This window comes from Cibotium barometz, chromosome 7 (genome assembly GCF_041138505.1).
Source record: "Cibotium barometz isolate CiBa-2024 chromosome 7, ASM4113850v1, whole genome shotgun sequence".
NCBI classification, from domain to species: Eukaryota; Viridiplantae; Streptophyta; class Polypodiopsida; order Cyatheales; family Cibotiaceae; genus Cibotium; species Cibotium barometz.
Window position 1 is genome coordinate 62543134 of NC_141052.1, and position 16888 is coordinate 62560021.

At 45.1% G+C, this 16888-nt stretch overlaps 1 protein-coding gene across 1 annotated transcript in view; it reads left to right on the plus strand.

Annotated features, from left to right (window-relative positions):
* Positions 1-15464, plus strand: part of LOC147637294 (putative oxidoreductase C215.11c) — a 117193-nt gene extending 101729 nt beyond the window's left edge. Inside the window, exons 4-6 of the mRNA XM_086800933.1 lie at positions 14334-14595; positions 14741-14904; positions 15005-15464. Of these exons, the coding sequence (XP_086657059.1) occupies positions 14334-14595; positions 14741-14904; positions 15005-15205 (627 nt within the window). The 3' untranslated portion in view covers positions 15206-15464. The remainder of the gene's footprint in view (positions 1-14333; positions 14596-14740; positions 14905-15004) is intronic.
* Positions 15465-16888: the final 1424 nt, after the last annotated feature.

A 16888-nucleotide genomic window follows, 5' to 3' on the forward strand; every position in this document is an offset into this window, starting at 1 on the left:
TTGATTATTCCGGATTTACATAAACCCTTCTCAGTTGAATGTGATGCATGTGGGGACAACATTAGAGCTGTTTTGAATCAGGAAGGACACGCCATAGCTTTTGAAAGCAAGCGTCTTCAATATGTAGAGCTTCACTTGCAGGGTTTATGAAAGAGAGTTATTGGCAGTGATTCATGCCCTTACTTTATGGAAGCATTACCTTCTTGGGGCTGAATTTGTTGTCAAAACAGGTCGCCAGAGTTTGTGGTAATTTTTGACGCAAACTAAATTATCAGAGAAACATATGAGATGGAAAAATTCTCTCTCTATGTTTCATTTTCAGATTTTGCATACAGCTAGTAAAAAGAATGTAGTGGCATATGCTCTTTCTAGAAGGCCATAGGTACATGCTATCACTGTTACCTATCATCAGGATCTTTTCGATATGCGAAATTCGTATGATTCAGATGATGATTTTCAGCTTGTATGGGCTGATTTATAGTAGGGCATTTCAGCCTCGAACTGTTGCATATGGGATGGATATTTGAGGATGCAAAATCGCTTATGTGTGCATAAGGATTTACGGGTTAAGGTAATGGATGAATGCCATGCACCGCCGTATGCAGGGCATAGATGAATTCTTGCCACTACGTAGGCTTTGGAGAGGTACTTTTTTTTGCCAAAAATGCGCAAAGACATAGATGTTTATGTGTGCGAATGTATGGTTTACCAAAAAGTAAAGTTTGACAGGCATAAGACACCCGGTTTGCTTTAACCGTTGCCTATTCCAGATCAGCCATGGATTTTATCATGGATTTGCCAAAAACGCAGCAGGGAAATGACGCCATATGGACCATCATTGATAGGTTTAGCAAGCAGTCTCATATAATTCCTATGTGAGAATATTAAGCCTGAGCACATGGCGAGGATATTCTTGGCCCAGATTTTCAAGCAGCATGGTATGCCTAAGACTATTGTGGGAGATTGGGATCCGAGAACCACAAGTTTGTTTTGGCGAGCTATAATATGGGCATAAAGCTGAATTTTTCATCAACTTATCATCCTCAGACAAATGGGCAAAGTGAAATTGCAAATTCAGGTGTACTTGATTTGCTCAAATGCTATGTGGCTGAGTGGAAATCAGATTGAGAGAAGTACTTGCCTCTTGTGGAGTTTGCTTATAACAATACGGTGCACACCTCCACTGGGAAAGCACCCTTGGAGATTGTTTATTGCAGGGTGGTGCTTCCACCCATCCTTCACACGAAGGATGAAATCTTTGTTGCGGATGATTATGTTAGAGATCTGGACACAGGTTTCTCATAGGTATAGACATCCATACAAAGAACTCAGGAAAAGCATAAGAAAGTTGCAGATAAACATCGCAGACAAGTGGATTTCAAAGAGGGTGATTGGGTGCTTCTCAAGTTTGAGAAGGCATGCCTTTGGAAGCAACGTGGCAAGGAAGGCAAGTGCCCAAAGCTGTCTCCCAGGTGCTATAGGCCATTCCAAGTGTTGGAATGGATTAATGAGGTAGCTTTTAGGCTTGCTTTGCTTGAGCACTGGCGCATACATAATGCTTTTCATGTTAGCCTCCTCAAGAAATATGTGGATCCTGAGCCAGTTATTGAGGACCAACCCGAAATTGATGAGCGTGAAGAAGTGCTTCAACTGGAACAGATTGTGTCTCATAAGGAACAGAAAGCTGTTGGTGGCAGGCTTATCTGCAGGTTCTTTGTGAAGTTTAGGAACTACCCCGCACTGGATGCGAAATGGGTAGATGAAGACTACTTCAAGGATTATTGAAACCGGCCTTTGATAGAAAACCAGAGTGCGGTAGAAGCAATCACCCGTCCACTTGTAGTCTAGAAGAGAAACAAAACACAGATTGGAGCTAGAGTGCCCAAATCTGAAAACACAGCGACACCTGTTAGCCCCAAAGCTTGGCGCCCCTTGCGGTATTTCTTTATTCAATTATAATAAAATGAATGGCTGAGTACAACACAAAGATCAGCCAAGAGTTTACACCTGTATATCCAATCTGACGGCCCACAAATCCTTCTCAGCACAGAGGATCTATGCACACAGATCTGTGTCTCCAAATAACACACTGTGCCTCCCTCTGATCAGCCAAGATCACTACGCAGGCCAGCCATGGGCATACATCTGGCATAACTCAAGTGCATGATACATCTTCTCAGTTCAAACATACATGTGCTGTCCAAACTCTGTCTCAACCCTTGTCAATCTGCCATACCCCTCCTCTCACAAGGGGCCAGATAACACATATCTGCAACAGACATCAAGCAGTAGAAAGAGAGATAGATGAACAGAAACAGAGCTTACCAAGTTCAGCTCGTGAAACAACACTGGAGGAAGCAACAGCACCAATCTGTACTTGCAGGCACTTGTATCCACACCCCTGCTTCACACGTGTGCTTGTACTTGCCTGTATCCTCCTCCTGATGTTCACTCTTATGCTGTCCTTGAAAATACAGATCTGAAAATCAGCATTGTACCCGTCTGTACCGCCTCGAGATACGTGCCAGGAGTTGTACTTGCACAAACAGTCCACTGTCCACTCTTCTACCTGCCTGTAGCTGAGTTCACAGTCCTGTCCAGCATCAGTTTACGCCGCCTACAGCAGTTGCACTTGCTGTACCTGACTGTCCGTACACTGTACGGCAGTCGTACAGTATGGTATGGGCTGTGTACTTGCTGGTACAGCCTGTACAGGGCCTGTGCGCAGAGTATCCAGCAGAGGGAACACAGCGCTTGCAGCAGATTTCAGCAGCCGCCTGTACTTGCACTGTACGGACTGCACACGTGGGAAGTGCAACTGTTCATACAGAAGAAAAACAGCAGCAGTACACAGAAAACAGCAGCCGCCTTCTTTCTCTTGTGCTTTTCTACGCTTGTCAACATGCGCATGAAGGCTCCTCCTCTTTTGCTCCACGACTCCCAAAAAGGGAAGAGAGAGAGAGAGAGAGAGAGAGAGAGAGAAGAGAGAGAAACACTCCTCCCCCAAATTAATCCCTAGGGCCCCAAACTTTAATAAGTTCCTAGGGCCACTAAGGCCTAGGGGCAAACTTTATTAAACATTAAAGTTTAATATTTTTAGTTCCCCCCTTCACACCTAGGGATGTCCACACATCTTAAACTCTGTCCGGGCACCCCCCATGTGAATCATAAAATATTCTGACTCTGCAACCACCATGCCCACACTTGTCCTGCTCCATTTTCACAGGGCCATGACATACCCCCCTCTTGAAAAATGGCAAGCGTCCTCGATTGCATTCTGGTGATGCTTCAAAATATCCAAAGTGAAATATACAATATGGCAAGATCAGCGTCCCAATCTCTCTGAGCCATACACATGTATCAACATTCACTGCAAACCAATGGCATAGTAATCGTCCAAGTTGTATACCACTGTGAACCATACATATCCACAAAAATCTCCATGTGACTAGTACACATATATCATAGAAGTCCCATAAACAGATGTACTGTCGGCCTCAGTACCTTCGGGTGAGATAAAATCTGCACCAAGCGACCTCTAGATGTCATCTGAGCCTGTCTGTACCAAGGGAGTGGAGGTGCTACCCCCCTCTTGAGCATCAGGTAATGCTCCAGACCCATGCTCTGCTGAACCTGAATGAGCCACAATAAGAGTCGGCTCTAACTCAAAGGCATCGAGATAAAGCTGCAAAACCTGAGGTGAATCTGTTAAGTCACCTTCCTCCATCCACTTCGCATCCATCAGTGAATAGTTCTTGAACTTCACAAGATAGCGACGGGAAACTTTACCTCGTACCTTCCTTTCTTTATGTGCCAGTATCTGCTCTGGAATCAGAACCTCATCAAGTTCCTCAACTTCCGTCTGAGCCTCATCTGATACATCCTCAGGCACATCCCCACGGAAAGGTCTAAGAAGACTCACGTGAAAAGCATTGTGAATCCTCCAGTGATCTGGTAACTTCAAACGGTAGGTTACCTCACCAATCTTTTCCAAAACCTGAAAAGGCCCATAATATCGCATGCTCAACTTAGGGAATAAGCGCTCTTTACCCTTCATCTTCTTGAGTCTAGCCTTTTCAAAGCGCAAAAGAACCCAATCACCCAATGCAAACTGTAAATCACGTCTATGACGGTCTGCGGCTTTCTTTTGCTTCTGCTGAGTTTTCTGGAGGGCCAACTTAACTCTCCGATAAGCTTCATCCAAGCTCTCCACATACTGATCAGCCTCAAAGATCTTATCCTTTGTATGCAAAATGGGTGGTACCTTCTTCCCTCCTTCTACAATCTCAAAAGGCGCCTTGCCTGTCGAGCTATGTACAGTGTTGTTATATGCAAACTCCACCAAAGGAAGATACTTTTCCCATTGTTGCTTGTGCTTTGACACATAACACTTGAGAAGATCCAACACTGTAGAGTTAGCCTCTTCTGACTGACCATCTGTCTGTGGATGAAATGACGATGAAAACTTGAGAGTTGTACCCATGTTGTCAAACAACCCTCTCCAAAACAAACTCGTCATCCGTGGATCACGGTCACTAATGATAGACGTAGGCAAGCCATGATACTTGAAGATGTTCGCCATGAACAACTTCACCATATGGTCCACTTTAATTGTCTTCCTCACGGGAATGAAATGAGCCTGCTTACTGAACCTGCATATGATAGTCCAGATGCCATCATTTCCCGTTTGTGTCCGTGGAAGATCAAATACAAAATCCATGGCAATGCTCTCCCAAGGTCTATCCGGAATAGGTAAAGGCTGTAATAACCCTGGTGTCTTCTGACGGTCAAACTTTACCTTCTGACATACGATGCATTGCCTCACAAAGGCATCAACATCTCTTCTCAAGGTTGGCCAATACAAGAAAGTCTCCATTGCTTTGACCGTGGCGTCAATACCTCTATGACCTGCATACGGTGGAGCATGACTTTCAATCATTTGGACAGCACCTTAAATGTGCTCCTATCACAGGCGTTACATAAGACACTTCCTATTACAGTTCTCTCTCCCTATTACATAAAACACCTTAAATGTGCTCTTTTGCCCTTCCAAAGTACTGTACAGCAATACTAAGTGCTCACCAATGATGTACCAAACCTGTACCGGCAAGTTCAGCAGCTGAAATTGAACTTTTTGGTCACTCAAAACAGTGTATAGCCATGCCAAAACATGCACAAAGCTGTGCCAAATCTGTACCAGCAGGTACAATAGCAATAAATGCTCTCCTGGCTGTCCAAATGAGTGAAAATCAGACTTTTACAGTCCTGTACACTGCATAAAACAGTCCCGAACAGAAATTGGGCAAAAGCCCCTTGACTGCAAGCTGATTTTTGAGGATTCAAGGCATAAATGTCTTGCCTGCTACTTTGCCAAGCTCAACAAGCATACAAACTTGAAAAGCCCCTTGATTTGAGATCAATTTCTGATCATGCATGGTACATTGGCGCACATGAAGGCATCCAGAGTGTTCACGATGCTTCCCCCTGGCCACATATACATCAAATACATGAAAGCCCCTTGATTTACAGGCACATTGAGTGCTTGTAAGGCATCAACACATTATCCACAGCATCAAATGCGATTGCCTGCATGCAAATCAACCAAATCGGCACAAAAGCCCCTTGATTTGCACTGCAATTTGTCGCAATTTTGCCCAAATGTGCGATTTTTCACATCATACAGCATGTATGAGTGCTTAATTGCACAATTACATCAAAAGCCCCAAATTTCGACATCCAATTTCCTGCAAATTGATCCTGATTTGACCAATTTCCTGCAAATTGATCCTGATTGTGACCTATGTCACCCAATTTTGCCAATTTTGCTCAAACATTGAGCAATTGGGCACCTGTACCTGCTCAATTGTTGATTGTACTTGCTCAATTGCAAATCCCAAAAAAAAAATGAGGCAAATACCTTGTAATTTTCTGATTTTTCTTTTTGTTGCAGGAAAATTGTGTTTGATGAATTTTTGCTGCTGTTGTGCAGAAATGGGCAATATGATCCAGGTGCTCAAGTGGTGAGAACCTTGAGGGCCTGCGTGATTGCAAAGGAGTGCAGAGCGGCCAGGAGAAGATGGTTGCTTGTAGCAAGAATCATTTGATGCAAGAATCGGCCGCTTCACTAGTGGGAGATCAGAAGGTGATGGCGAGCTGCAATGGAGCGCACCACCAAAAAAAAACGCTGACCCGACTCCTCTTCACGCTACGGGTATGTCATAGGCGTGTTCGCCTGTTGAGTGCCGCCTCCTACTGCTTCGCCTGAATACGCTGGCCTCCTTTAGTGGCTAACGCTCGCCAGCCGATTAGCAACCAAAACCTTGGCTTACGTGTCCGCTTGTGTCGCCTAGCGCCTAGTTGCTGTTCGCTCCACGCTCGACGCTTAGCGCAGACGACCAAAGCCTTCGCCTACTTACCCGGATTGTGCTCGCCAGTGATTTTGTTCGCCTACGGTTGCTGCCTTCGCCTATGGCCTCTTCACCGAGTAGCAGATACAGTTGATGATTGGGCAGCCTGGGCAGCCACGTATGCTGGCTGGGGCAGCTGGTTGGCCAGCCCCTTGGTGCTGCAAGGAGCAGGGCGACCAGGAATCAAAAGGGGGGGGCGGCCAGCAGAGCAGAAGAGGGAGGAGAACCTGGTGACCAAAGCTCTGATACCAGTTGATGGGAGATACAGAATTAGGGTTAGAGTTCATTCATGGGAGACATACACAGAGAAGCAAGGGAGAGAGAGAGAGAGTTGTGGGGATAAGTCAACTCATGAGGCATGAGTGTGTGACTCCCCTATCACACATGTATATTGCACTAGTACACATAGTGCACTTAGTACATTAAAAGTACTAAGTGTACTATGTACTATAACTTATGGGCTTGTACACACTATAAGGGTGGGCATAACGCCTTTACCCCAACAACACAATCCTAGAAAGTTGCGTACATCATGCACGGTCCTCAAAGCTGGCCAATTAAGTATTGCTTCCACCTTTGCTGGATCCATACGGACTCCATGACCAGACACAATATGCCCCAAGAAATGTATCTCCTGCAAGAAAAACTCACTCTTCTTGCCATTAACCACCAATCTATGGTTTCTGAGTTCTGCAAACACAATGGCCAAATGCCTTCTATGCTCTTCCTCAGTTTGTGAATGCACAATCATATCATTAAAGAATGTGCCCACAAACTCTCTATGAGGCCTGAAAATCCTGTCCATCATTCTGTTAAATGTGGCAGGCGCATTTGTCAAACCAAAGGGCATAACCAAGAACTCATATAACCCAAACGTGGTTCGGAATGCTGTCTTATGCACATCCTCGGGTCTAATGCGTATCTGATGATACCCGCTTTTCAAGTCAATACGACTAAAAACTGTGGAGCCTTGTAAGCGGTCCAAGATGTCATCGATCCTTGGTATGGGGAATCGATTCTTGATGGTATTCTTGTTCAACGCCCTGTAATCAATACACATGCGCCAAGAACCATCCTTCTTCTGCACTAAGAGCACAGGTGAGCAAAAGGGTGATGAGCTAGGCTGAATCAACCCCTTATTCAATAGCTCCTGCACCTGACTCATAATCTCTTCCTGTTGGGCTGCACTAACACGATACGGCGGTCTATTCGGTGGAGTACTACCAGGAATCAGATCTATGGCATGATCTTGTGGCCTCTCAGGAGGTAATTCTCCTGGCAATGACTCGGAAAAACAGTCTTGAAACCCACTTAAGAAATCAGCCCTGTCCTTATCTAACATTGACAAATTAGACTTAGACTCATCATCCTGTGCATCCTTTACATAAATCAAGTACGCGGAAAGATGCTTTTTCATTACTGATGAAATCGTCGAAGCGGATACAATAGGAATAGATTCCCCTTTGAGTTTTACATCCAATACATGCTCTTTCGCTCTATGAGTCAGAGTAATTTTCCTATTGTAAGTATCCACCACCGCATGTACCCTGTGGCACCATGGCATCCCCTTTAGTATCACGAGAAGCATGCCCAAATTTTTCAGCTTTCTTGCCCAATTTCTTACTGCTTTTAAATCCAGATGAACCACCTGTGAGTAACGCATTAGCTGTCATAGCATTTTCAATCATCTGTGACATGTTCGTTACTCTTGTCTTTATACAATAATCTTGTACCTCCTTAAGCAGCCCACAACAATACTTCTCTACCTGCTCAGATAATGGCACGGCACGATAAGAAGTCACTGGGAGTAGAGCTTCCCAAAACTTCTTGTTATAATCCTCCAAACTATCACACTTTGAAGCATCTAGCTTGTGCCATGCGGTCATAACATCCACCTCAAATGTAGATGTGAGCCATACGGAAGAGAAAACCTGTTTGAATTGGACCCATGTGGTGGGTGCTATGCCCTGCAAAAGAAGAGTAGACCACCACTGCAAAGCATTGCCCTTGAGAAAAGTGGCAGCTTTCCTCACCTTAGAGGACTCTGTGTAATTCCCACCAGAGAAAGCAGCATCAAACTGCTGTAAAAAGGTAAGTGCCTTCAATTTATCCTTGGCCCCACTGAAAGTGTCAAACTTCACTGCAGCTCCCCCTTCCTTGTAATCCTTCGCCTTTCCCATAGGCGTTAGATTATCATATGGAAGTGGCTTCGCAAGATTGCTGCCCCCAACATTCATACCCATCATTGGGTCAACATTTCCCATTCCCACACCAGGCATACCATACATTCCAGCCATGTTTCCATACATTCCATTATGCATACCTGGCTGCATGCCACCAAACATATTGCCTTGCATCCCAAGTTGCATGCCTGCAAACATATTTCCAGCCATACCGGACTGCATACCACCATACATATTCCCTTGCATGCCAGGCTGAAAATTGGCTCCAAAAGGCCCATACATACCCAGGCCTCCCTGAGGATAACCCCCAGTCATGGATTGGAACACCGAGCCACCACCAAAATAACCTGGATGCATATTTTGCTGAGGAATAGGTGGCTGTCCATAGAAGGAACTCTGAGAGTTTGCACCATAAGCATGCTGCATATTCGGAAACTGGCCAAAAGATGGTTCCTGTGGGATGGCACCACTATGACCCTGTGGAAGATTCTTCGAACGAACCTTCTTCTTCTTTTTCTGGGGCTCTGTGCGAGATCTCAAAAATTCAGCAAATCTCTCGCTCTGTGTGAGCTGCATAAAAGTATCCATAACACTAGCCAAGCGATCTTTGAACCGAGCATCATCATCCTCTTTACCATGCACATCTTCTGGCTGTGTTACATCCTCATAAGGCTCAACATCTGCAGCCTGTTCTCCTGCAAAAATATCTCAGATACATCTCTTTCAGGAGAAGTCTCTTGCTCTTCTTCTTCATGATAGAAGTACTCTTCCTCTGTATCAGACATGATTGCTGAATTTTCAGCGATGGCTTTCTTCAAAGCAACCACGAGCTCACCCCCTTCAGAAAGTTGATGATTGGTCCCGGGGACGGAACCTTGAAACCGGCCTCTGATAGAAAACCAGAGTGCGGTAGAAGCAATCACCCGTCCACTTGTAGTCTAGAAGAGAAACAAAACACAGATTGAAGCTAGAGTGCCCAAATCTGGAAACACAGCGACACCTGTTGGCCCCAAAGCTTGGCGCCCCTTGCGGTATTTCTTTATTCAATTATAATAAAATGAATGGCTGAGTACAACACAAAGATCAGCCAAGAGTTTACACCTGTATATCCAATCTGACGGCCCACAAATCCTTCTCAGCACAGAGGATCTATGCAGTGTGCACACAGATCTGTGGCTCCAAATAACACACTGTGCCTCCCTCTGATCAGCCAAGATCACTAAGCAGGCCAGCCATGGGCATACATCTGGCATAACTCAAGTGCATGATACATCTTCTCAGCTCAAACATACATGTGCTGTCCAAACTCTGTCTCAACCCTTGTCAATCTGCCATACCCCTCCTCTCACAAGGGACCAGATAACACATATCTGCAACAGACATCAAGCAGTAGAAAGAGAGATAGATGAACAGAAACAGAGCTTACCAAGTTCAGCTCGTGAAACAACACTGGAGGAAGCAACAGCACCAATCTGTACTTGCAGGCACTTGTATCCACACCCCTGCTTCACACGTGTGCTTGTACTTGCCTGTATCCTCCTCCTGATGTTCACTCTTATGCTGTCCTTGAAAATACAGATCTGAAAATCAGCATTGTACCCGTCTGTACCGCCTCGGGATACGTGCCAGGAGTTGTACTTGCACAAACAGTCCACTGTCCACTCTTCTACCTGCCTGTATCTGAGTTCACAGTCTTGTCCAGCATCAGTTTACGCCGCCTACAGCAGTTGCACTTGCTGTACCTGACTGTCCGTACACTGTACGGCAGTCGTACAGTATGGTACGGGCTGTGTACTTGCTGGTATAGCCTGTACAGGGCCTGTGCGCAGAGTATCCAGCAGAGGGAACACAGCGTTTGCAGCAGATTTCAGCAGCCGCCTGTACTTGCACTGTACGGACTGCACACGTGGGAAGTGCAACTGTTCATGCAGAAGCAAAACAGCAGCAGTACACAGAAAACAGCAGCCGCCTTCTTTCTCTTGTGCTTTTCCACGCTTGTCAACATGCGCATGAAGGCTCCTCCTCTTTTGCTCCACGACTCCCAAAAAGGGAAGAGAGAGAGAGAGAGAGAGAGAGAGAGAGAGAGAAGAGAGAGAAACACTCCTCCCCCAAATTAATCCCTAGGGCCCCAAACTTTAATAAGTTCCTAGGGCCACTAAGGCCTAGGGGCAAACTTTATTAAACATTAAAGTTTAATATTTTTAGTTCCCCCCTTCACACCTAGGGATGTCCACACATCTTAAACTCTGTCCGGGCACCCCCCATGTGAATCATAAAATATTCTGACTCTGCAACCACCATGCCCACACTTGTCCTGCTCCATTTTCACAGGGCCATGACAATTATCCGGATCTTCTATAGGTTTATTTGGCCGCTTTTCAGTTGCGAACAAGTGATTAGAAGTCGGGGAGAATGTCATATCTCTGATTATATACATGTGGAGGAACACCGTGGAAGGGTAGGTATAGATCCTGGCATGGTTTAGTACATGTGGAAGGACTCCATGGAAGGATTGAGATCCTGGTGTGAGCTCTTGGCATGATTGTTTACATGTGGAAGGATTGATATCCTGGTGTGAGTTCCTGGCATGACTCAGTACATGTGGAAGGGCTTCATGGAAGAGTGGATATCTTGGTAAGAGTTCCTGGCATGCTGATGAAGTCTCATGGAAGGGTGGACACCTTGGTGAGCATTCTTTATACTTGTATGGGCGGTGTCGGAGACGGGTTTGGTACAAGGTGAATAAGTTGGGAGATGGACTCTAGAATATTATGCATAAAGCATTTGTGTGTGTTTTGACATGCATGAATGACTTGTCTTCACTGCTTGGACAATGCTTGGTATTTTTGCTTGTGATTGTCCATGGAGTCTCATGGAAGGGTGGACACGTTGGTGAGCATTCTTTATACTTGTATGGGCGGTGTCGGAGAAGGGTTTGGTACAAGGTGAATAAGTTGGGAGATGGACTCCACAATATTATGCATAAAGCATTTGTGTGTGTTTTGACATGCATGAATGACTTGTCTTCATTGCTTGGTATTTTTGCTTGTGATTGTCCATGGGTTCCAAGGACGCCTCAAAACCCTGTGGACGCGAGTGTGCACACTTGTGCGGCGGTCTTATGTGTTTTGCAGGTGGTAAGTGACCCCAAACTCAATTTACAACTTATATTTTATTATACTAAGGTTTATGAGTGCAGGTGTTCACATACACTTAAATTTGGGTGGACAGTGTTCACATACACTAAAGTTTCGACGGACAATTTTTAAAAGTGTTCACATCAAGAGGACTAGTTTTTAATGAAACTTGGCCATTACTCAAGGTGGGAGTCCATCAAGCCATAATAGATCCCACGAGTTGCTATTCTGGAAGGGGAAGGCCAAAATCAGCTAGGCGCCCTCCCTTTCCAGCTGTTTTTGGAGGTGGAACACCCTGGGCTTCTCACAAGTGTCCGTTGGGCATGCAAAGTTGCTCTTGAGGGCTGGCCGACTCCTTGCAGGGCTGCGATATAGCTCAAGGCTTGCCTCCCTAGCTTTTATAGGCAAAAGCGATTCTTCTCTTTTTCGAAGTAGGTAATCCCTTCTAGTTTCTCTACAGGGCTGGTCGACTGCTGTACAGAAGGTTTCAGGGCTGAGATTTGATGCTCTGAAGGCTCTTGGTTCAAGGCAAACAACAGGGCACCCATCTCATCTCTTGGGGTGACATGTACAGCATGTTTGTGGGCTGAAAACACTGTTGTTCAGCCCAAATTCTTCGCGACAGATTTGAAGGTAAACAATATCTAAACCTACGTGAAGCCTGCGGCTCTAAGGGTGGAACCTTTGTGTGGCCAGAGCCAAGGTTTTTCATGGCTGGTTATTTGGGACAGCACCACCGCTAGAGGGTGTGATCACATACTAGAGTGTGGTGGTGCCCGAGGAGCTCTTGGAAGGCTGAGATTGAAGTCTCAGGCAATTGTTTGATTTGTTTTCATCATATTCTGGATGTATCTGGTGCCCGTCTGAAGAGTGTTTACTCTCTGGCACCCATTCTCTTGTACTGGAACACTTTGTTGGTAATAAAGATACCTTGGGGGGGGAAGGGGGGGGGGGGGGTGGGGGGACTGGCCCAACTTCAGCCCATAGTGCTGTGTTTTGTGCAGTTTTTCATATTGCTGTTTTAGTGGTTTCAAAGTATGATGATGTATTGTTGGATGCTATGTATTATGCTATGATGTTATGTATGGGATAAGGTTTCTGTGCACATGCTTTCGTATTTGTGATATGTGTGTAGATAAATCCCCACAACCTAAATATATGCGTCATTAATGAGAGAATGGTTGAAGGTAGCAAGCGGATGTAGAGGAGAGACTTGGAGCAGCCAACAATGATCCAATACTTGAGCAAAATGATGAATGAATTAAATGACAAAAAGCCTGTTCTTATATACAACAGAAATAGCCAAGTGCCTAAAAATTGTGGGGAAAAATACCCATGACTGAGCAAAATACATTAGATAAATATGCTACATAAATGGTGCAATATATGGGATAAATGTTGGCGATGGACACAATCCAACACCCCCTCTCAGCTCTAGCATGGTGGATCGACTCCCATACGGGTGAAGTGGTGAAGTGTTGATCAATAGAATCTCGAGGAAGAGGTTTAGTGAAGAGGGCAGCTAGGTTGTCCTGAGAGGGACATTACTCAAGAGAAATGATGTCATCAACGACCAGCTCACGAACAAAGTGAAAATGGACCTCAATGTGTTTTTTCTTGCCATGAGTAGATGATGCTCGAGCCAACGCCAACGCACTCTGGCTGTAAGAATGCAAACAAAGGAGTCTGAAAGAACATCAAAGTTACTCAACATCTACAGCAGCAACCATAACAACTCGGTATCCAAAGAGGCTTGGTACTCGGCCTGAGTAGAAGAAATCCTGCTTCTTGGATCGCTAGGAAATGATGTTGGAACCTAAAGTGAAGCAATAACCAGAAGTGCCTGGTATCCTGGTTACTTGCCCGATTAGCATCAGAGTATCTAACAAGCTCGGTGTCTTCTATGAAAGAGAGACCATAGTCCAAGGTAATGAGATAAGTATCGAAGAACCTTGAGAGCGGCTTGCTAGTGAGAATGTCGAGGAGTGGAAGAGAACTGATTGAGAACACTGAACAAATCATCAACATATAAGACGATCAAACAAGTCAAAGGATCTTGAGCAAAGACATAGAGATTGTTGTTTGCAAAGCATCTCTGGAAGCCAAGGGAAATAAAGAATGCGTCAATCTTATCATACCATGCCTTGGGTGCCTGTGTCAACCCATAAAGGGCTTTGTGCAGTCTGGACACCTTAACCCCCATGTCCAGGAACCTGAAAACTTGGAGGCTGTTCAACATAGACCTCCTAATGCAAGGCGCCATTGAGAGAGAGAGAGAGAGAGAGAGCATCTACTAAAGACCCAGTGGGCCTATGAGACCAAAGTGATACAATAATGTCCATGGCATGCCGCATATCTCATCATGGAACGGAAAATAAAATAGAAACAAAACAAAGCTATCCCACTGGGGTGACACAAAACTGTCCATGGAATCTCATCATGGAATACCAAGAATAGGGAACATGAGAGGAGCATCAGCCCTCAATAGATGGTATACCACTCTCCAAAATATCAAGCGTGGGGCTAATGAGTATGGCTGCGAGAGAGAGAGAGAGAGAGAGAGAGAGAGAGAGAGGTTAAACCTTTCCTTGTGCTTGATTATTCAGCTAGAGATCAGCAGAAGGAATCTAGGGTTGCAGACGATTGATATATACTATATTCATAATCCAGAGATCGAGCTTGGCATTGTTTCTCGGCAAACAGTTCTCTCACGAATGAAAAGCTTGTTTGCAGCTCTTGAAAAGGCTGTAGCAGATGGGAAAATTTCAATGTATGGTGTGTCTTCTTGGAATGCTTTCCGCGTGTCATCGGGATCCAAAAACTATCTCTCACTCGAGGAGCTGGTTAATTTTGCCAAAGATGCTGCTGGTGAATGCTTGCACCCTAATCGGCCTGTCCTCTGGATCTTGTGATCTCTTTGTAAGGCTTTAGAAAGCTGTTAGAGAGTTTGAGATTGCAAACCCATTGCTCGTAGCCGTCTTAATTCTATAATGCCAACTTTTTGGCTTAACAGGAGGAGAGAATCACCATTTCAAAGTTGTGATGGTACCCTTCAACTTGCATTTGCAAGATGTTGCCAATAACCCAACACAGAACATCAGGGGTAAAAGACTCCCTCTACTGCATGCTGCAGCCCACCTTGGCATTAATGTGGTTGCATCTTCACCACTGTTTCAGGTGAGATGTTTGGATTACTTTACATATTGAGCTATTTGGCACAAAGATACCATCAGAGTGTGTTGATAAGGTATTGACTTTTGCCTCTTCTTGAATGCAGGGAAGCCTTGCCAAAGGTATAGCTCCAGATGTGAAGGAAAAGTTCCCTGAGTTTGGGGATTCAAGAACAGATGCACAATGTGCTCTCCAGTTTTCTCGCACTACACCAGGTGTCTTGACAACCCTTACCGGTATGTCGAAAGTATCACACATGGAAGAGAATGCTGCCATCATCAGACACCCCGCCATAAGTCGTGGTTGACCTCTGTTGTGGGATGATTTTTCTGCTGTACTCCGTATTCCTTATATGAGACTTGGATTATTGCTAGGTTGAGGTATCTGGGAACCTAGCAGAGAGCTTAGTGGAGAGCCACACTTCAAACTTTTGGGTTGTAAGATTGGTTGCGCTTTTCACCATACTTCAACAATGTCACATTGTTGAAATTGTAATCCAGGTGGAAGTTTTAGGGAGGTTAATACTAAAGCTGTAATCTTCATAGTTAGATCGTATTTTTCACAAATGATTGTTCATGGTTGGTACGTGGTCAAGGAGGGTTAAGGATGCCTTTCTTACTGGAAAATTTGCAAGCATGATACGTGTTAAGTGTTTCTGCAACTTCTTGTTTTGCACAGCGCCACCAAGCTCCCCCGCTTCACAGGTGGTATTAGCACCGCTGCCTCTGTGCGACCATCCATTATCGCACCTGTGAGTCCAAAGCAGCTCACTGCCTGTGTCGATTGCCACCTTGATGTTGTACAGGTTGTCACCACCTCCGTCCTCTCAGCTTTGTCATGCCAACCAGCGTGGGCGCCTCAAGTGTGCGACGCTCTTCTACCCTACACTGCGTGGACTGTGTTGCTCGACTAGCACTGCGAGCCATCTCCTGCTGCTCTTCGAGGCCTCCTCCTTCATGGCTCCTCTAGGCATTGTGGCAGTTGTCGATCCTGTTGCCACTTGCACAGTGCTGCTGCCTGCCTTTGCCTTCACCCTCTCCAATCCTTCTTGGCGTACTTGCTCTGCTTGCTCTCCATGTGTGTCTCTCAGACATGCTTCTATATTGCAGACATCCACATCCTCTAGCTTATCTACTTATTGCTACTACTCAGCACATCTGCCGCATTCAGAGCTATCATTAGCCATGGATCTCAACAGAAGCAACACCTCCTTCGGCAAATTTTCCGGTGCTAACTTTCCAACGTGGCAAACCAAAATTTTCCAGTGCTAACTTTCCAACACATCAGGCTGCTCCTGATGTGTGGAGGACTCTAGAAGACCATCAAGGGTGATGAGCCAAAGCTTGAAGGTGTACCTATGGAGCCTGCAGTGGTAGCTTGGAGAGACAAAAATGACAAAGCCGTGGCATACATAGGACTGTGATTAGCTGACAACCTCGTATATCACATTGATTTCAACAAGACAGCAAACGAGGTATGAACAAAGCTCGAGAATTTGTTCGGTAAACTCTGAAGTGTTTCTCAAGCAAAAGTGTACGACCTTAAAATGAAAGAATCTCATACACTTCAAGAGCATTTAAGCATCGTAGGGACACTTTTGCAACAATTGACCGTACTATCAGTACAAAGTCTTGTGTTAGAGTCTTGAAGAAGGTACCAAATATAAATAAGTCTTGTCTACACCGAGTATCGCACACCGTGCACTATGAGGACATGGTATCAATACTTCTTGACGAAGATCGCAGACTTCAAGACCAGATTTTATAAGGGTATCTTCTTCAGGGATAGAAATCTGCTGAGGGGAAGAGTAAAAGTGATCAAATGTAGTTTCTGCAGAAAACCAGAACACATGATGACCGATGCTTCAAAAGGTTGGCAAAATAACTAGTTGTTGCTGAAGAAGAAGAAGAAGAAGGTCAAGATTTTGAAGACACTCCGGACAAGCCAGAATCATTAGGTGCACTTGACAAAGCCTACACTGCAATGGCCT